At 37.3% G+C, this 21,991-nt stretch overlaps 1 protein-coding gene across 4 annotated transcripts in view; it reads left to right on the forward strand.

The window, feature by feature from the left end:
* The window catches only part of RIMS2 (regulating synaptic membrane exocytosis 2), a 422,508-nt gene that overhangs the window by 208,793 nt on the left and 191,724 nt on the right, over positions 1 to 21,991 (forward strand). For 3 of the 4 annotated variants that reach the window (XM_063131028.1, XM_063131027.1, XM_063131029.1), the window contains 5 exons: positions 721 to 840; positions 1,800 to 1,899; positions 5,321 to 5,444; positions 7,477 to 7,523; positions 9,257 to 9,369. In XM_063131028.1, the coding sequence (XP_062987098.1) occupies positions 721 to 840; positions 1,800 to 1,899; positions 5,321 to 5,444; positions 7,477 to 7,523; positions 9,257 to 9,369 (504 nt within the window). Of the gene's footprint in view, positions 1 to 720; positions 841 to 1,799; positions 1,900 to 5,320; positions 5,445 to 7,476; positions 7,524 to 9,256; positions 9,370 to 18,864; positions 18,913 to 21,991 lie in introns of all 4 variants that reach the window. The other variant, XM_063131026.1, reaches the window with a different exon arrangement.

Genomic DNA, 21,991 nt, shown 5'->3' on the forward strand with positions numbered 1-21,991 from the left:
ATTACACAAAACCAAAGTTGATTTAAATAGATTTTATGTTATAATACATTCGCTATATTATATAGTAATATTGGTATGCATCATTTTTGTAGTAACAGTATGGTAAACACATATCGACTGTTCCAATATAGCTGCATGGACATGTGAAATTACTTCATATTTACACTTAAAAGAATCTTAGACTATGAACTTAGGTAGCCATAGTTGGAAGCAAGTCCTGCTAAATTGGTGGGATTTATTTCCTAGTAAGAATGTCTATATTCAGGATAATAATGAAGAAATTTAATACTACACTTTTGGACTACCTAAGAATGTGTCTAAATTATATTTAGCTTTAATTTAACTTCTCTTTTTCTTCCCCCCTTTTTTGCATGATGGTTATTGCCTCTAACATTCCTTTTGTCGCTATTCAAATAGGATGTTCACTGTGTACAAATAATAATGTAATCCATAAGGATGTCTCTAAATTGATGAATTGGTTTTTAGTGTACAGCTGTGATGCAGATAAATTTGGAATAAAGTCATTTAGGAAGAGGTGAGAAATGACTGGATGACCTAAAGGGTTGACAGCAGTCCTAATTTCTACATATAAAGTCTATAGTAGTGTAATCATAGCTATTTCACAATGGTTAGAACTGGCAACTGGAAATAAAGTCGACACTGAGACTTTTTCTGATACTGAATGTTACTGATTTCTCCTCCTTCAACTGTAACTTTTAGCATCCTGTAACTTGGCAGCCATCCAAAGATGGAGACCGTTTAATTGGTCGGATTTTGTTAAACAAACGACTAAAAGACGGAAGTGTGCCTAGAGATTCTGGAGCAATGCTTGGACTGAAGGTTAGTAGTTAAGCTTTTCGTAGTAGTTAAAGGTGCAAGAAATTATATATACAGCCATTATGCTTTTTATATATTACTAATATTACTGTTTTTTTCCAAAACTCTAGATATGGTGCACTTGTATTTGTATCGGTACATATATGTAAAATTTAAAGATAATTTTTCAGTTTGTCAAAATGCTAAAATAATCCCAACAATGAATGCATTTTACCAGTGCAGAACAACTTATTTCATTCATTATATATGCGCGCGTGCACACACACAGAGTTAACATATTATTGGGCTCTTTTCTTTGTATCAGCCCATAATACAGAAAATAAATAAGTTCTGAACTGCTGAAATGGTTTCATGAGAGAGAGTATTTATCATTGTGACAAGCTGAAAAATCAACATTGCCTTTAAATCATAAACTATTGTTTAAGAACAATACTTTTAAAATAGTTACCTATTTCAAGATGCAGAATTTAACTTTTTAGATTTATAGTGTTATGTCTCTAGGTTTTGTGTGAATGGCTCACAATCACCATTTCAGCTCTATCCCTTGCGTATAAACTTGTACAATACATAAATGTGTGTGTGCTCAGATATGCACATGGATCTTTTGTATGTAAATAGTAAATTAAGTGGAAGTAACCAATCTACACATGCAAACGTATGCATTTGACTTTTGCATGATTCATGCACTCATAAATTCCTGCACATGGAACAGGATAATATATTGGGGCAATTAAGTTTATGGAACTAGTAGATTTTGGTCGCAAAAGCTGAAATGTTTACTTGGAAAAATTCCCATGAGGACTCCTTAGAAACAGTGATTGGCCTGATTTCAGTTCTTAACATGCCATAATTTGGTTGTGTGTTTGGGTAGGCGATTGTCACTGATTTGTGAGAGACTTTACTGATAGTTTGTAATTATATTTATACGGCTGTGCTTTTTCCCCTCCTTTTTTTTCAAACAGGTTGTAGGAGGAAAAATGACAGAATCGGGTCGGCTATGTGCATTTATCACAAAAGTTAAAAAAGGAAGTCTAGCTGATACAGTGGGACACCTTAGGCCAGGTATGAGAGGGACATTCAGTTGAATCCTAAAAGTGGGAAGGGTCCATTTTGATTTTTAGTTTGGTGTGCTGTGTGAATTCAGTGCAGTGATTTATGACTGTGCTGTTAAGAACAATTAAAAAACATTTCTTACATTCTCTTGCAAGAGTTGAGATTTCTCCTTGTACACATTCTTCAGCCTCTGCAGTATACCTTTCATTTTTTATTATGCTAATTTATACCAGTTCTATTTTGCTGCTTTCCACAAATAAAACCTCTTTCCCACCAGAGCTCTGGTACAGGTCATGCATATAAAATAGGCTATATAGTGGTAATGCTGCACTTCTGATTGCTGGAGGTGTGGAAGCTACTACGACTTGATTAAATATTGAAGGCCAGGAAGATGGAAGAAGAACTCTCTCCCCTTCCCTCATCTTTTCAATCAAGCTATTGCCCACATGTGCTGGTGGCTTGAATAAGGAGCTGAAGGGCAGATGTAGTAAGAAAAATGCCTTCCACTTTCTGTTCTTGAAACAGGTAGTTGCCATCACTGGGGGCTCATCTACACCAAACAGGATATTGCACTATATAAAAGGAAGAAGCCACACCAAGCAGGATATAGGGGTATGAAAGCAGTATATGGTATGTGTCAATGGATCCCAACAGTTGTCAGAGCACTTCAATATCACTATAAAGCAGTCGTGTGGCTCCTGCCTTTTATATACCACTTTCATAGTGCAATATCCTGTCCTGCTTGGTGTAGATTAGGCCTGGGAGAGGAGAAAGATATAGTTGCTTTGTGCGCCCTCTCACTCCTTTGTGTCCATCAGATGTGACTGGGAATTCACTGGCTATAATAATATAAACAACATACCAGTCAGAAGAGAAGAAGCACTAGTTAGTAAGTTAGTAAGCTGAACATTGGGAAGAAGTAACTAAATAAATACTGTACCTGTGTATGTTAAAAAATTATGTAGTTTGACTCTTGCTGTTGTAATGAATAAGGCACCCATTCATTTTAATCACTCTGTTAACTTCTTGTTAGATTATACAATATATCATTGTGATTATCTGACTGTACCTTATCAGTACAAGGCAAGTCAATCAAAGTTGATCAAACTCAATCCCAACTTCTTTCACTCACTCCTGTAATCTAGCCCAGCCCTGTGCACTTGCTTTTCCCATTAGAAATGAACAAGGAAAATGCATTTGTTGTTTATTACTCACACTTCTAGGTTGCATTTGGGCAAATGGATTAGAAAATTAGAAAAATGGATCAATTAATAAGTTTTTATCAAATGTTGTAATATACGAGGGGTCTTATTAACAGTTAGTTATATATAATATATCATATACGAACTGTATATTGTTTTAAATTTTTAAATCATAAATTTTAAGTAATGTCTGTTTGTTTTTAACGATTATGTGATTTTTTGAAATGGTCAGAAGACTTATTCAATAAAGGTATTCATTCATTCACTAGTTGAAGCTTCCGAACTGTCTCCAAAGGCAGCCCCACATACAGAACATTGTAGTAGTCTAATATGGATGTAACTAGAGGGGAACCCAATTTCAATTAGTCTTCCCAGAAGGCCCAAAAAGGAAACTACTAAGAAAAGTATCAAGCTGTATTTTTTCTTCTTCGTTCCTTTTTCCTATAGACATTCCTCTGGGAAATCATTCCTGGGGCATATCTACACCTGCAGCCCTTTGGGGAGTGAGGAGGGACGATCACGGAGTTTTCTACTTCCCGGGTCGTCCCTCAGGGGCCACACACCAGTGAGTTTTCCTGGAAATAAAGAGGGATGTTCCGAGGGACTCTTTTCTTTTCTTTTTTGTTTAAGGAGGAGACATATGTGCAATTGCGTGGGCGTGATCCTGCGCAAAGGTGAGATTTTTTAAAAAAAACCACACACACACACATACAACTAAGGCCTTAGCTAGACCTAAGATTTATCCCGGGGTCGTCCCTGCCTGATCCCGGGATAAACCTTAGGTCTAGCTAAGGCCTAACTTAGCATTGGAAGATGCTGAGCACCATCCCAAAGATGGCGAAAATGCTCTCCCCCTCCTCATCCCCGATGCCCATGGACTCTCCCCACACAGCTCCGTGCCTGTTTCCTGAGCCCTGCTACTCGTGGGAAAGAGGGATGAGGTACACTGCCCGCGGAGCTTGGGATGGTCCAGAGAAGGCAACACCCCCCCCACCCCCCGGGAAAAACTAGTTCCAGCTATCATGGGAGAACTGAGTGCTCGTCTCCGGCGCACCAGATCAGTTGTGCGTCATTTGAGCGCGCAGGGATGACTTTGTGACCTGGGATAAATGGCAGGGGTAGATTAGGTCCTGGTGGGACAGTTATTTATAACTTTGATTCTAAACACATTTATGTAAGTTCCACTGCAACTAAAAAGGCTTTCTTGTTATGTGCTTAGGATCAGTTGTAATATGCTGGTATTCAGGTAATTTATCCCATGGGAAATTATGCTAGGGGAATGCAATTACATTTTTTCTTAGTTTTAAACTTGCATATTCTTTCCAACTCTCAACCTAAAGTAGAGCACCCTTAAACTAGGTTCTCAACAAGGCTCTTTTCATGCACTGATTTCTTTAAATCACCATATACCATGAAGATTGCAGAAATCAGTGCTTTACTACCTGATTTGCTTTAGTTTTGAACACCTATTGGTGCCCTTGGATTCAGTTGGGCTGTTCAACAGAATATGGGAAAAGATGAATAATGCAAAGAGAACTAATGTAGCAGCTGTCCTGTTTTGAGAGTATTCTGGTAGTTTACAACAGTGGGAGAATTCTGTTTCATCACATACATTTTCTGTAAAGCAAAATATTCTTTTATCAGGAGTGTTTGATTCGAATAGAAAAGTGTGTTTCTATAGTCTAAAGTAGCTAGGTGTCATCTTTTACAAGAGGACAGCCCTCTATTTGAAGGACTACCACAGGACCATCATTTTTTTAAGGCATTCTCTATATGAAGGACTCCAGTTTAAAAATAATGAACCATAATAACTACAGCAGTCTGAATAGGTAGGCACCAATGTCACCTGGTCAGTCTTCTACAGTATGCTGAGATGTACTGCTTTTCTATTTAAATTATAATAAATATTTCTAAATTTGCATGTATACATATACTTTTATAAGTGCAAATGTTACACAAATCACTGTATTCTTTCTTTCATCTTCTTTTTTTGGGTGCTGCATTTCCTCTTTTGGGGTAATTCATAAGTGGCCACTCTAGAAAATAAATTTGATAAATAGGTAGAGGTTGGGCTAAGATGTAACTTAGAACAAACTTTTCTATATTAAACACACGAACGAACAAACAAGCCAAACTTGTTCAGTTTACAAATTAGGTTAAATAATAATATAAACAACTGTTAGAACACATTTCCCTTGCTAAACAGATTTTTATGGCTACTGTTTCAGGTGACGAAGTGTTAGAATGGAACGGAAGACTTTTGCAAGGAGCCACCTTTGAAGAAGTGTATAACATCATTCTAGAATCTAAACCAGAGCCACAAGTGGAACTTGTAGTTTCAAGGCCAATTGGGTGAGTTGTATTAGGGATTCCATTCTTTAATTATTTAAAACATACACAGACATTGGTGTTTTTCTAAAAATAATAATTCCAAACTGATTTTAAAAGCTCTTTTGGAAATGGAAAGATTGTAATGGTTGCATGTACCACAACCAGTTATCTTCTTTAACTTCAGTTTGCTTCCTTACTCTTGCATTGATGCATGTCGTCATTACTGCAATGCTTACTGAATCTGTTATATGTGGTGGTGCTCTTAAAATATTTGGGAACTTCAAACACGGCTGCCGGGTTCAAACTAGAATTGATTATATTGGTGAGATCATATCTCACCAATATTGAAAGATTTCCATTAGCTTCCAGTTTATTTCTGAGTACAGTTCCTGGTTGCTTATGGCTAACTGGCAAATTATTAAATACAAAGCTGCATTATTGTTATCACTCAGGTGCCATGCCAGGTCTGACCTATTTACCCAAGCTTTTAACTAAAAATAGTTTTCAATATCCATGCTGGTTGATGTTTATTCTGTACTGCTGTTTAGCTTTGTATTATTAATGTTAGGCTGATTTATTGCTTTACTCTTTAGTGTCTATTGAAAGTCACCTTGAGTATTTTTATAGTGGAAAGTTGGGCTAGACCTATTTTAATAAATAAGTAGTATCTCATTATCCCACTTGGAGTTCTTAGTGCACCTACAAATTTAATGATATTACTAAAATAGTACCATTTCATAAAATTATGGGTAGAACAAAAAGTCTTTGTCTGCTTTTATAGTTTTGTCTAGAATGATAGAACAGATAATTCTATAATTATCTACAGTAATCCTATACACATTCGGGTATATCTTTCATTGGAATACTTCAATATGTAGCCCCAGCACAGACAAAATAACAAGCCACAGCTTGTTGTTAAGGAAACAAGTCTGCATATATCTTGTCTTGGTTTCCTGGGCTCCCCCTTCTCACATGAGAGAAAGAAAGCAAAAGCTTCCATTTCCAGTTTGAACTAACTACATTTCTTCATAACGTTTTAACATTGTGGACAGTGGTTTGTTCTAACTGTGATTCATTGAAAGAAACTGGGATCCAACCATGGTTTGTTAACTGGGGGTCGAGAGGGGCACATGGCCCTGAAATTTGTGCATAGTTGTTCTTGTAGCCCATAGTTCATTGTTAAGTCTGAACCTGTCCATTTAAATTGCACAGCTACACAAGTTTAATACAAACACATACTTTGAACTATAGTGAAGAACTGTAGATATACTACTTTAGGAAACAATCAAAAGAAAGCTAAGCATATTTGAGCCCCATTTAAATCAATGGAACTTAAGTGCACTCATTGCATTCTATATTTGTGTAAATGTTACTTGCATCCAATCTGATTTAGACATTGTGAAATGTCAAAACTAGATGGTACCTTCTTGGAATCTTCACTTAGCTCACTTTCAGTCTGTTTCTATTTGGATGTCAATATTTGGTCAGTCATATTGGCAGACCATTTGTGGAACCTGGTGGGCATTCATGCAGTTACAGTGTACTTCAGTAAGTATACATGCCCATGAGATAGTCTGCTTGCAATTAATCATAAGGTCCTTAAAACAATTTGTGGGTCCTTGTAATCTGTATAATAAACAATTTGTTGGTCCTTAGACATAATACTATGTTTCTTTTAGCTGCATCCAAATAACTGTTTGGAAATATTGGGTTATATCCAATGATGTCTGTCTGCCAGCAGAATGTACACACTGGCAAAACTAATTCCCTCTGTTTCCCCCACCCCCTGATTCGGCTATCAAGAGTTGAGGGACCCCCAGAACAGATGTGGGGGTGCGAAAGGAGTGGGGGGAGGAAATGAAGGTTCTGTTGAATGATGCTGGATGTGTAGCTTCTTAATTCAGATTTGTATATAGACATCAAATGTATATTTTTTATGATTTAGCTGTACTACTATGTGGTATTCCCCCTTTTAATTTCACAATTGTTATGTGCTAACTAACTCTGTAAATGGTAGATAAATATAAGCATGTTTTGCTCTTCATAATTGCAGGGATATTCCCAGAATACCTGACAGTACACATACACAGTTGGAGTCCAGTAAGTTCCATTTTTCTGGGTCAGATAGATGTTATGGCAGATATCTAAACATAAGCTGGAAATTGAAAATATGTTTATGTGCTTTCTAAATGTTGTCTCTCTGTCTATTTCTGTGTAGGTATCTCTTTTCCATGTCTTCTATCTATTTTTCACATCTTTGTTTAAAAATAAACTATCTGAAGTCAGGAAATATAATGTTAGGGTAGGGGTTTTTTTGGTTTAAAAACAACCCCAATGCTGCTCTTTATTAAAAAAAAAGGGGGGGGGAAACATAGTGGGTAAAAATAGGATTGACGCCAATCCTAACTTTTTAATTTCCTGTTTTTTGTTAATGTTGTATACTGCAGTTTTATTAAATAAAATACATTTCATGATAGACATGTAAAATTTGGATTTTTATATTTTAGAAATCAATACACCAACAAATATTCTTAAAGAGTGCAGTCTTAAGCATGTGTACTTAGACGTAAGCCCCATTGAGTTCAACGGAGCTTACTCACATGTAGGTGTGTATAGGATTTCAGCCCAAGTGTTTACAATTTGGCCTCATACCAGTGTTTTGCTATATGACAATCTTCTGCTGCGTTTGTCAAGAATAGGGCATACTAGCAGACCAGAGCAACAGCTCAGAACATGATGTTTGGGCAGGTGCATCTGTACAACTGTGAAAAGACTGTAAAGCTGTTTTCTTCCTGGCTTTTGTTTGTTTACCTCTTCCAGCTTCAAAGTATTTTTATGGCTGAAGGAAGACACAAACCTCAATTATTATTTCAGTTTATTGATGAATAGAATAGCTATAATGCTTTTGCAAATACAGTATGAAAAGAACCCTCACATTTTCTTCTCACTGGAGAAAGAAAACATTTTTCCTATTGTAAGATATTACTGCTCTAGACTTATGCTAGATGTATTTTAATAAGCAAACAATTACCGTATTTCTTTGATTCTAAGACACCATCGATTGTAAGATGCACACTAATTTCAGTACCGCCACCAACAAAAAAGCTTTGATTCTAAGAAATAATAAACGCACCCACGATTCTAAGACGCACCCCGTTTTTAGAGATGTTTATATGGGGAAAAAAGTGCGTCTTAGAATCAGAAGAAATACGGTACTTTAAGAAGACTTGATCTTGCCAAATCCAAATAACCAGAGACAAGTTCTTGTATGTACTGAAGTATGTACTGAAGTAGTTTTTTTTAACAAAGGTGATTAAAAAAGAATTGAGCTGCAGTCCTCAAGAAGAATATTAATACAAATGAGCCCCAATGAAATTTCTTAGGTTGCAATCCTTAAGCCGGTAATCAGTCCCAATGAATATCAAGTGTAAAAGCACATGTGTCTAGGTTCAGGATTACAATTTTAGAATTGACAGGGATTCTACATATTATGGTAGATTATTTTTAATAAATCACACAATCTAGCCAAAGTTAAGTACTTTTATGTAACATTAATATAAATAGCTATGATTAAAGCATATGTTTTACTTTCCCATTGAAATAAATGGGATTTATAAGTGTTTAGTTTAGCTTCATTGTGTCTGTTTGCAGAGCATTCCATTTATATTTTTCACCTTTCATCTTTAGAGTTTTACATTTTTATTTATTTTCATTTTTAACACTTACTGTATGTTTTTCTCTTTATGTTCAAATGTTTTCTGTTCTAATGTTTACATTATCAGAATATAAGATTGTATAATTGATACTTTTTTTAAATAAAATTGTACTTTCAGGTTCTAGCTCATTTGAATCTCAAAAAATGGACCGGCCTTCTATTTCAGTCACTTCTCCCATGAGTCCTGGCATGTTGAGAGATGTTCCACAGTTCTTATCTGGACAACTTTCAGTATGTAAACATTTGATGAGTCTTATTCACTTTTTTATTTGTAATAAAATACGTGCAATGGAAAATGCCAGGTAACTTATACTAAAGTTTTTGCTGTCTTCAATTCTATTTTCATTCAACAATTTTTCAACATGGATGCTGCAGCACCTTACTAAGCACAATCTTTTTATCCTGTATTGGGGATATTTATATGTAATATTTTAAGTTCTTAGAATTAATTTTTTCCATTTAAAGATATGCATGATGAATGTGCACGGTACATAACAGCTATATATTATAGGTTCTAGCAAAAATATGTAAGGATGATGTAGATTCCCTTGCATGAACTTGAAAAAATAGACCCATCTTTGCAGTAATTTAAGAGAACTGAGGTTTTAGAATGCAAGGGCTCCTACAACTGTTCCCTGAGAAGATGCCTTCTCAGCAAAGGTAGGCCATTGCTAGACCTACCTGATAATCCAGTGGTGAGGAGGGGCCAGCTCGCGCTAGAAGTAACGCGGGCTGTCGCTCCAATCCACATATCAGATGTGACGGGCTGCAGGAAAGCCCCATCGCGTCCGCCATTTTGTTTGTAGTGTTAAAGGGCTGGGTGCGCAAGAGCACACCAGCGGCAAAGGTACCATATTTCTTCGATTGTAAGATGCCATCGATTGTAAGATGCACACTAATTTCAGTACCACCAACAGAAAAAAAACCCCTAAGACACACCCGTGATTCTAAGACGCACCCCATTTTTAGAGATGTTTATGTGGGGAAAAAAGTGTGTCTTAGAATTGAAGAAATAGGGTAAGTATTTTTTTAAAGAAAAAATCGTTCTCCCCGCTCCCCCCGATCTCCCCCCTGGCTCCGATCTCCCTGCCTCCTGGCTCTGATCTCCCTGCCCCCCTGGCTCCGATCTCCCTGCCCCCCTGGCTCCGATCTCCCTGGCCCCCCTGACTCCGATCTCCCTGGCCCCCCTGACTCCGATCTCCTTGACTCACCTGACTCCGATCTCCCTGACTCCCCTGGCTCCAATCTCCCTGACCACCCCCTGGCTCCAATCTCCCTGCCCAGCTACTCACGAGTAATTGCGGTAGCCGGGAAAAGTGGCAGACCGGTCTACACGCTCGTGGTCTCGGGTTGAGACCGTGGGAAATATCGGGCTACAACTGTAGCCAAATACCCCGGGGCAAGGGCGGGTTACCCCAGCCTGACCCCAGGATCCCCTGTGCATCATCTGGATGCACAGGGGTGGGCTAAACCCTGGTCTAGCAACAGCCGTAGTCTAGAAACTTTTCTACTAGCTCTTGATCACTCTCATGCTACTCAGTTTCACTGTGGCTATGTTGCACCATTAGGATCAGTACAAGATTTCACACCCACAAGAATTTCAGACAGTGTGAACCACTTTCCTTTTTTTGAAAATCTGAGAAGAATCTGCAGAACTGTGCAGCATTTGAAATCTTCATCTGCTTCCGCTAAAGTAATTGACAATGTTCTTTCAGTAGGAAAAGCAACTTTGGAAGATTTTATATTTAGGTGGTGAAAAAAGTAGAAACCAACTTAAAATAGTATTTGTGGCAATGGAATATACACAGTATAGGTAAATGGGAATGTAGTTTTTAAAAACACATTTCCATGATAATAGAGAAATTGAAAGAGAAAGAAAAGTTTACAAAACAGCTTAGTTCACTCATTCTCCCAAACCCAGAAAAACACAGTTTGATTTTAAACCACATTAAATAAATGTTTTCACGTAATTGTTAAATTTAATCAAATACTACATAGGAAAGGGACTTATTTGACAGCAGGATACACAGTCAACTGGGAACTTACTCTGTAGAAGTAACATTGAAATGAAAAGATTTGCTCAAGAAAGGAATGATGGTTGGTTTGTTTTTCGTTTTTTTAGAGCTACCTTTAATTTCTCCTGAATTTACATAGGTGTTCCAAAGGGACTGGGGGTTCCTTAATGTTTATAATGATAATGTGTAACTCCTGTTACTGATCACTCTGCTGCTGAAATGTTTTGAAAGGCTGTGTGTTTTTCCACACTACAGCTGCTGAAATCATTAGGGAACTGTGCTTTAAGATAGCTACATTGCAACAAAACCAGTGAATTACATGGACTCTGATTTCCTTCAAACTAACCTATAGTAGCATATCTTACCCTTTCTTTTGCTCTGCGATGTATTGTATTTATTTGTGACTATTATTTATATCCTAACTTTCAGGATATAAATCCAAGGCAGCTTACAAGTGACATCAAATAATTAATAAAACACAATAGACAATCTGGAAAACACAAGATGTCATCAGGATCCTTCATATACAGCTGCTGTCGGTAGATGGCCTTGTAGGTGGACAGTCCAGTCCAGCTGGAACAGGAATGGGCATGTGGCATTATCCGCATTTCCTTTCTTCTCTCTCTTGCAATCCTTCCTACAGGAGAGCTGGTGGGAGGTTGCTCTGAGGAGATTGCTCTGGGGTAGCCCAGCTGGAGCAGGCTCTTGGGTGGGTTTTGTTTGCTCTTCTGGAATCCCTCCCACAAATAGTTTTGAGGCAGAAGGCCCTGAGAGGGAAGGGATATAGCCTAGTTAGATAGACTCTGAGATGGTCTTTGCCTGCCTGCCTTGCTCTCCTGGGATCCTCCTACAGACAGTTGATAATAGATGGCTTGGTGGGGATTGGGCAGGACTAGTCAAGCTGGAGGAGACTCTGAGATGGATTCTTGGATCCTTCCCATTCTTGTATGTTTCTTTAAACAAAGGAGACTGCTTGTAAAACTTGAATAATGCTTCTCTAGTGGGAAATACTACACCATAATTCCTCTACCATAGGAAACAGCAGACAGTTGATCTAGTCCAGCTAGCTCTCACCTGAAATGGATCTGTACGTGTGAATATCTGTGTATATAGGTTTTCTTTGCATTTTGGAAGGCTGCCTTCCTCTCTAAAGAGAGAAAAAAGAGACTAAAGATAGTGATGGTAGCAGGACTGAGGATAGAACTAAGAGAACCTGTGATTAGGACTTCATCAAATTTGGTGGAGTGAGATAATGGAAAAGGGTGCTGTCACTTAGGTGATTTTCCATGTTGCATACTCCAGTCTCTTGATGATATTTCTTTTGGCATCTACATGTAGAACTTCATCTTTTTGGGAAGTTGTCGTCGTTGAAATAGTACCTATCCCTCTGATAAAAAAGTTGAGTTGTAACTTTGTCTCCAGTTATTGTCTATTCTGTTGTTGTGTTCCTAGCTCTTATCATGCAAGGTCATGAGTGTGTGGCTAGCAATGGCCATAGGTGGAGTGGAATCTCTGATATTCACCAACAAAGTGAATTTCACCAGTGCATTATAGAATATTACCTGGGTTTGAATGTTTGTGGCCAACAGTGCATATTTGCAGTGCATATTTACCTTATGTCCTCTGGGGGACACTTAAAACCTATTGTAGGGAGGGTTGTTTGACAGTATGCAGTTTCCCTATATTTCAGGGATGGAGAAGACACATTTTACATATGGGTGTTTGAGTACTGTGCCGACATACCTTTTTTCTAGAAGTAAAGGCATTCACTTCAGAGGGCCTTGAACAGGACAAGTTTTTGCTGGATTGTGCCCAAAGCTGAAAAGACATTACATCTCCACTTCATTAGATTCCACACCACTTCAGGCTTCAGGAGAACTCTGAATTCCACATGGCATTTGTCATGAAACCAAACCAGAGTAACCTGCCCCAACACCCATTTCTTCTAATGGAAATATTGAAGCAGGTAGCACACAGTCGGAGAGAGAGGTGTACATCATTACTGCCATAACCATGTTGCCAGGTCCTTATAAACAGACAGCAATGTTAGCAAAAACATGGATGGATAATGCAGTTTTGTGAAACCTTTCCTCCTTTTCAAGCTAGTTCATGAGCATAAGAATCTTCAAAAGTGATTTTGGCTCATCTCTTACTTGTACTGAAGGCAACCTATTACATTATTTTAGGGACTGGGATATAGCCGTGGTAAAGAAATACTTCTTTGCTGCATCTTTTGCATCCTCAGAGTGCCATGTAGTGTAGCAGAGTTTTCCAAGCCGTGGAAGGACTGAGAAACCTGTTTCCACCTGGAAAAAAACCTCATTTAAAATGCTGAGTATGCCATGCATTTTGCAGACAGCACAGCATGGTGGTTGCTAATGTGATAAAACAACAGAGATTGTTAGAGAATGCTAGATACAATCATTTGTTTGGAGTTTGTTTCAGTTGAGGTCAGCAGTAGTTTAGTTAAAGTCAGCAGTGGTTGTGAGATGGATATGGGAGAAGTTAAATATTTTGCAAACTAGATGATATTGCACTCTCCCCTTACCCCTGTTCCTTTTTATTTCCCGCTCTGGCCATGTGCCAGAAAGTCTTTAAGTGATTGTCTAATCTGTACTAAAAAAAAGATATATATCTCAACATACATTCCTGCACCTGTTACAGATCTCTTTCCGATGTTCAATTTTTAGGAAAGGTCACTCTGCAATTTCACTTGGATGCTGTCTGTTTCTAAGATCCCTTCCAGAGTAGGATTGGGTACAGTTCTGTGATGGCAATTATAGCCTTGGTGTAGGACTTTTGCTTTGACAATGATCAAAAGCCCACTTGATCTTTTATTACCTCTTGATAATGTTGATTCTCAACAGTCTAAAGTGATAGAATAGGTGGTTCCTTATCACTTCAGCAATACTGGGCATGTGCAGGAATCTACTTTGTGCACCCTACACATATATTAAACTTCTAGGGAAATCTTGCAGAATATTGGAATCGACTGGAGTCAATATTGTGATGACTAACAGTTCTGGCATTCTTTTTCATCTGGACCAAGTCCTTCTGTTGTATTCAGGGACAGTGAATTAAGTGTGAACTGTTTCCTGAAGTATAATTCAGTTTCCAGACTTCCTCTCCACCCACCCTCTTGTCCCTTCCCTTGTGAATCTTGCTACAGCCTGTATTAGCAGCCCTTTAAGGAACCTGCATAAAACCGTGTTACTAAAAGCTAATAAAGTACCAACATGTGTGGAACAGTACCCAAGGTTCAGATGACAAAACATATGATTATAGATAGTCATGTATCAAGTGGTCGCTTACTTCAGTGTACATGTGCCCATGTCAAACTTGGTAATCTATAATGTCTTACCAAACAGTGGAGACCTCCGCAGCCTATCAGAAATCTGAAGAAGGAGGGAAGTGGTGGTATTTATCTGTTGTGGGGGAGGGGGTATGTGCAGATAAGCTTGAGATAATTTGAACCCAGGCAAGACAGGAAGGATAGGAATATTTTGACTTTGACTTTTAACATAGGATTGCACTATTGCTTCGGGTGCTCCTAGTTCCATTGTGTTGTTTGGAACTGTATACTGTAGCAGTTGCAAGGAGCACATTTTACTTACTCCATCTGACAAGGTTGCTTTTGTCACCTTGAGGATAGACTTGACTTTAATAACTTCAGAAATTGAGGTGGACACAGTATGTGATGTCCCTTCTCCTAAATGAAATGTATTTCTGGAAGCATGTTATTGCAGCACTCCAATATCTATACTACCTCCTTGTATTCTTCTGGGAGAAATGTAACCTCTCATTTTGCTTTTGAAAGCTTACATTACTTCAGCTCTAGATGCTTGAGGCCTTAGCTAGACCTAAGCTTTATCCCGGGATCGTCCCGGGGTCATCCCACTTCATGTAAATGATACACAGGGGATCCTGGGAGCAGGCAGGGATGACCCTGGGACGATCCTGGGATAAACCTTAGGTCTAGCCAAGGCCTAAGAGACCATGTTTGCTCTCCAATGTACTGTTAGAATCGTCAGAAGCCCTGTTAGGTATTTGCCTGAACATGTGAGGAAATGAGGGTCTATGAAACTGTACAAATTCTATATCATAATTATGTACAGAGATGTTACATCACATAATTTTGGAATATCTTCCTGACACCTTCAAAAAGACAAACTTTCAGTGACAAGGGTTAATCTACTGGTGTTGGTGTGACGGTGATAGAAGCTGTGATTTGAGTGGGTTGTAGGGTTTTCATTAGTTACTTAGATTTAAACACTTATTTTTTTTATGTTTTTGGCTTATAGAATGTTGTATAGCTTGAGTCTTGGCAGACGTATGGGGAAAACAATCAATAAATAAGAAAGGCAATATTCATAGTGATTAAAAATACATAAGTGATCTGTAGCATCAGAAGAGATACTAGCAATATACTGATCTCCAAGAAATAGGCAGAAAAATGCCGTTAGCATGCATTAGGGCAGGGATGGGCAACTCATAGTCCATGGGCCACATGCAGCCCCTACTGGCCTTTTTTGTGCCCCCTGCCACTGTTACTGTTCCTCTGAATTTGGTGCTAAAATTTGGTGGCACAATGGTAGCAAGGAAAAATAACTTACTCTTAAAAGGTAAAAGCAACAGGGGAAAGGGGGCTATTTTAAAACAAAATACTAATCCCCTGCTGCTGCAGTGCTGAATTTTGGCAACAAACCACCACATTTGCATTTTAAATGGAAGCTGCTGAATGTTGGCAGCGCAGCATGGGGGCAGAAGGGTAGCCTCCAGCAGATTGGGGGGCAACAATGCACGCCCCAATTCCTAGAGGTTGCCAACCCTTCAGTTACCTGACTAGGAACTGAGCCAGTCATAAGAACATAAGAAAAACGATGCTGGATCAGACCAAGGTCCATCAGGTCCAGCTATCTGTTCACACAGTGGCCAATCAGCTGTTCATGGGAAACCCAAAAGCAGGACATGAGTGCAACAGCACCCTCAGTAGCTGCTGTACATCTCCAGTAACTGCTACACATAGACATACTGCTCATACTGAAGACAGCATATAGTCATCAGGACTAGTAGCCACTGATAACTGTATCCTCAATGAATTTATCCGATCTCCTGCTAAAGTAATCCAAATTGGTGGCCATCACCACATGTTGCGAAAGTGAATTCCATAGTTCAACTATGTGCTGTATGAAGAAGTATTTCCTTATACTTCTTCATACAGCACATAGTTTATAGCTTAAACATAATTATAGCTTATATTGCACCATATTTCCCATTTTGATGCCCATTCACCCAGTTTGAAGAGCTCTTTTTGGAGCTGTTCACAATCTCTTTTGTTTTAACCACCCAATATAATTTGGTTTCATCGCCAAACTTGGACACCTCATTGCTCATTCCTAATTCCAGATCATTTATGAACAAGCTGAGAAACATTGGTCCTAATACAGATCCTTGTGGGACACCTCCATTGGCAGAACTTACCATTTATTTGTACTTTCTGTTCTTTAACCAGTTACTTATCCATGAGAGGATCTCTCCTCTTATTTCGTGTCTTCTAAGTTTGTTTGCTCAGGATTTTTGGTGAGGGACTTTGTCAAAGGCCTTTTAGAAATCCAAGTGAACAATTTCTATAACATCAGTCCTGTCCACATGTTTATTTACACTCTCAATCCTGCCCAAGGTTTTACAACCCTTCCCATTTTAAAACAAAGTGTATAATCTGTTTCATCTGTTTTCATGATTGTTTCCTCTTATTGGCACACCCAGCCAATTATTTCATTTTGGCTTTATCCACAAGAATTGGCTAGGTTAATAGACTGACTCTTACCAAAGATAGTAAATCAAAACTGATTCTTCCTTTTGACATAGATTTGACACATTCATGAGGGACAACGACCATTATTGAGCAACTGTAGCAAAGCAACCATTCTTAGAGATTTCTGGAATGTACCCTGAGTTACACCTGCCTGTAAGAGTGGAGAATGAAATAGTTTTCCTAGTCAGGCAAAGGGCAAAATAAGAATGAGGAAGCAATGTTTACATTGATTTAACTAGGGAGCAGGTTTAGTAATTTGGAGTGGGGTCCTGGAATATTGCTTGTTTGTGTGTGTGTGTGTGTGTGTGTGTCCAATGCCTGTTCAGCATGTACATTGTATTACAAAGATATCGTAGTTCTTATGATGTTCTCTCCTCTGAAGGAAATTTTGTATAACATGCCCTGTATTCAGAGAATGAAGGGAATGAAACTAACCAATTTTCTAAGAGTAGATGCTATCGGTTTTTTGTGAACTGCCCATAGAGCTTAGGCTGTTGGGTGGTAGCGAAATGTAATGAAATGAACAATATTTTCTACTGGTTTTCTTTTTGGTCACTTTGTGGCAAATACCCAGTCTTGTACATGAATTAACATGTATTGAGATTTCAGGTCGACTCATTTTCAGAAGTGTGGATTTTTGGATATGTCAAGACATGAGTACTTATATTAAATTTTGCGCAGGTGTAACTGTATGTAGTGATGTAATTAATTATAATGCATATAATTCCTAACAAAGTTGATAGGAAATTGTGTTCATATTGCATATTTCCATCTTACCATTGGTTAATTTAAGATGAGGTTTAATGGGGCTGAAATTGCCTGGAAACCCTGGCTGTTTAATCTCAGCAGGCTGCTGTTGGTCAGTGTTGGAGAAAATGCACTGCTTACATGCTCAGTGATACTCATTTCTTTTATTACCCCTTCACATGTACTAGGGCTGAGCCTAGGTCTGTGATTGGGCCATGTCTCTAAGGCCTTAGCTAGACCTAAAGTTTATCCTGGGATTGTCCATGTAAATGACACACAGGATATCCTGGGAGCAGGCAGGGACGATCCCGGGATAAACCTTAAGTCTAGCTAAGGCCTTAGTGTATCTTGAAGTATTATAAATTTGCTTTAGAAATGCTTCAGCTTCTTATTGTGCCCAACAAATATTTCTTTTAACTGTAGGAATGTACAATTGACTTACACACTAAAGAAAATTATGAATTATGTTGTCTTAGAGCAAAAATGATGAAATGTATTGCCTTAGAACTTTAATAATGCTTTATAATCTTGTTTTACATCATTCTATACTAATTATATACCTTTCAAAGAGTAATCCTATGCATGTTTACTCAGAATTAAGTCCCACTGTGTGCAATGGGGCTTATTCCTTAGTAAGTGGGTATAACATTGCAGCCTTACAGTGCAATGCTATGCATGTCTACTCAGAAATAAGCTCCATTGAGTTCAACAGGGCATACTCCCAGGTAATTGTGCATAGGATTGCAGCCTTAGTGTTTTATATTTTAAGTGTCCTTCATTGTAATGGATATTACACATGGAAAATCCTCTCTAGGAACTTTCCTGGTACAGAGAGAAGAAACTGAAGTTTGAACAGCAGTGAATAAGGGTGGGGCAGTGTTTAGCAAATGTGAAACAGGTTACATTATTTCTTATTCAAATGAAAGTACAATTGTTAAAAGAACATACAGCATTTTTAGATTTTTTAATAATGCATTTGCAGATTTAATTTATGCATTGCATTTTAACAGTTCCTTTTAGATAAACATGTTCTTGGTGTACAGTGATATTTAAAGTTGTGTGTCCTTGTTTTACTTTTGGTCTTTTGGTTTTGAGCGTGTTGTCTTTTTGGTTTTGTTTTATTGCTTTTTCTTTAATTTTGCTTACCAGAGCCAAAGCCTTAGTAGAAGAACAGCGCCTTTTGTTCCTAGGGTTCAGGTAAAGGCTTTATCTGCCTGACAGAAACTAAAGTTGTGGTTTTTTTTCCTCTTTCGTTTGTCTTGGAAAATGCATAGTAGGAAAACGTCACAGTTTTGATCCGTTTTCCCATTTTCATTTTTTTAATGTGTTGCTTCAGACCATATTAACAAATTCCATATTGTCTTGTGAGCAGCTTGAAAAGTATGCATGGGAATTAGAATACTAAATTAAAATTTAAAGAGACAATTAGTTTTAGTCTTGCTTTTTATCTACATCTAATTAAATAAACACAGATTGCAACAGTAATAATAACGGTGTCTCTCATATAAATAAATATCTTGAACTAATAGTAGTTGATATTGTGCTTTACATGTGTGGCCTCATTATATCAAAGTTGATGTCTCTTTAAATCACTCATTTTCATAATTTAATACTTCCTTTTTGCATTTTCCAAATGACAGTAGTTCCTCGAGTAGAAGATGGGCAAATAAATTTGTACCTTGTCTAAGGAATTTGTACCTTGCTTGCATTTTGACATGTTTGTTGAAATACTGAAACAAAAATGAATGCAAAATAATTTTTCATCTTTACTAGTGCTAACTATATGCTACAGTCTTATTTAGGTACAAGTTGTTTGCCTTTTTTCATTAGGAATCCCTTAAGGTACTGTAGATTAACCCAACTCTAGGTTGTAAGAATGTCATAATGCTTATCTTGCTTTGCTGCATGCTTTCCTATTTTATTTTTATTATTTGTAGAGAGAGCATTACTTGCTTTTATTATACAACATTATCCATCTTTTGTATAAAAGCTGTATAAGTTTATTATTTTTATGCTATTTTACTGTTTAAAAATATAAAAATTGAAGTTGTCAAGTTGTAAGACTGATATTGTTACTTTAGAAAAAGGGAAGAACTTATTAGTTTAAATTAAAACTACATGAAATATATCACAGAGAACAAAATGGGATACAGAAAGTTTTCATGCAAAGCCTAATGACTTAAACTCTCTGTCTAGAATCCACCTTCAGGTGTGTCGCAGTGGAAAAGGGGGACAAAAGCACCAATGACAATGGAAGAAAAAGGGGGGTGTACTCTGGTGCTAAGTAAGGTTTAAAATATTTAATAATGATTTCTTCAATAAAAAATGATATGTAAATTCAAATAAGATAGATTGACGTGTACACTAGCTCGACGTTTTGGGCCCTTAGGCCCTTCATCAGGAGCTGCAAACAAATCATACAATCTATCAGAAAACATTTCTTTAAAAATAGACATACTTTTTACATATTATCTTCAATATACAATACAAACAAAGAACAACACTCATACAAGCAAACGCCTTTCAGCGATCAGTTTTTAATCAACCTATCTTTCTCAAAGAATTCCACTGCCATGAACCCAGGGAGCCTATACTATAACACCAATATTTTTAATGTGCTGTGTAAGCTTATGTATAACCATAACTCCCCGGCCCATAGGTTATCTACTCGCCAAACGAAAAAAGCTTCCCTTAATAAATAGTTCTTAGCTGCCAGTTTCTCCTAGTTCTCTGCTCTCCCACAGACACAAATGTAACAAAGACTGACCTGTATCGTCGTCAAAATTCATTTAACCAAAAAATGTAGAAATGTTTTCTGATAGATTGTATGATTTGTTTGCAGCTCCTGATGAAGGACCTAAGGGCTCGAAACGTCGAGCTAGTGTATGTGTCAATCTGTCTTATTTGAATTTACGTATCATTTTTTATTGAAGAAATCATTATTAAATATTTTAAACCTTACTTAGCACCAGAGTACACTTTCCCTTTTTCTTCCATTCTAGAATCCACCTTCATAATGTTTACACAGTTTCTTATGCCACTAACATGGAAAATAAGAGGACATTGTTGATAACATTGCATAACAGAGTTTTTGTTAATTTATGTTGGATTGGCAGTTTGGGAAAAATACAAACATGGATAAAATTTATTCAAGCATCTGTTACAGTTCAGCTCCTGATAGGTCTTTCCTAACTGAAATTCTGTATTTCCTAAATATAGTCCTTAAGTACTATATGAAGTATAGTATTCTAGCCAATTTCTTGACAATATTGTTAAAATCAGACTACATCTAAGCATTATATTGTAAAAACGCAATATCTTATCTGAATTTAAATAGTACACCAGGTCTTGATTCTCCCCAAATATAATCGGTTTCAATCCTATAAACCCTAAACTCAATAGGACTTACTTTAAGAAGATATGTATAGGATTGCACTGCTATTTGATCAAAACTTCCTAGAATTATTGTTGCATCATTTAACTTCTTAAAGGTGAAAATAATCAGTAAAACTGTGTGGGTGTGGAGTGACATGACCTGATCTGGTGGTCTTTTCCCCCAAAAAAGTGTTGGGCATCAGCTCAGTACTCTATGGAGAATACTCTTGCTTCCATCGAAACCAGCAATTATTTCTGTGGAGCAAATAAATCCTTATACTTCTTTTTCATCCTCCATTTGATAGTCATAGATCACCACACCATCATATGATAGTCTGAGTTTAGATATTCTTATTCTTTGTTTGTGGAAGTGTTAGATACCATAATGGTTTTGTTAGGCTAAATAAACATTTGTTAGGACTCTGCACAAATTGTAAGCTATTAGAAATTTGAAAGATGAATTTACTTTACAACACTTCAAAGAAAAAAGTAGAGAAATATAAGTGGTTGCCATATGACTTTAACTAATTGTGCTGAGTTGGAGCAGTAAGATGGTAACTATAGACTTTCTATTATTATTATTATTATTATTATTATTATTATTATTATTATTATTATTATTATTATATTTATATTCCACCTTTTCCCCAATACTAGGCTTCAAGGCAGCCCAGTATTGCAGGAGATGTCTGTAAGTTGGATGTAAAATTACTGTAAAGTGGATGGGACTATAGTGTCCACAACTTTATTTCAAGGCCTTTCTATATAACATATTCTAAGCAGAGTAGGAACTAGTCATTATTCATGAATTCATATCATGTACAGCAATGGTACAGTAGACCCAATGATAGCAGTAGACCCAATGCACACAGAGAGGCACAGGTACCAGAACTAAAAAAAA

Source organism: Elgaria multicarinata, chromosome 7 (genome assembly GCF_023053635.1).
Source record: "Elgaria multicarinata webbii isolate HBS135686 ecotype San Diego chromosome 7, rElgMul1.1.pri, whole genome shotgun sequence".
Lineage (NCBI taxonomy): Eukaryota > Metazoa > Chordata > Lepidosauria > Squamata > Anguidae > Elgaria > Elgaria multicarinata.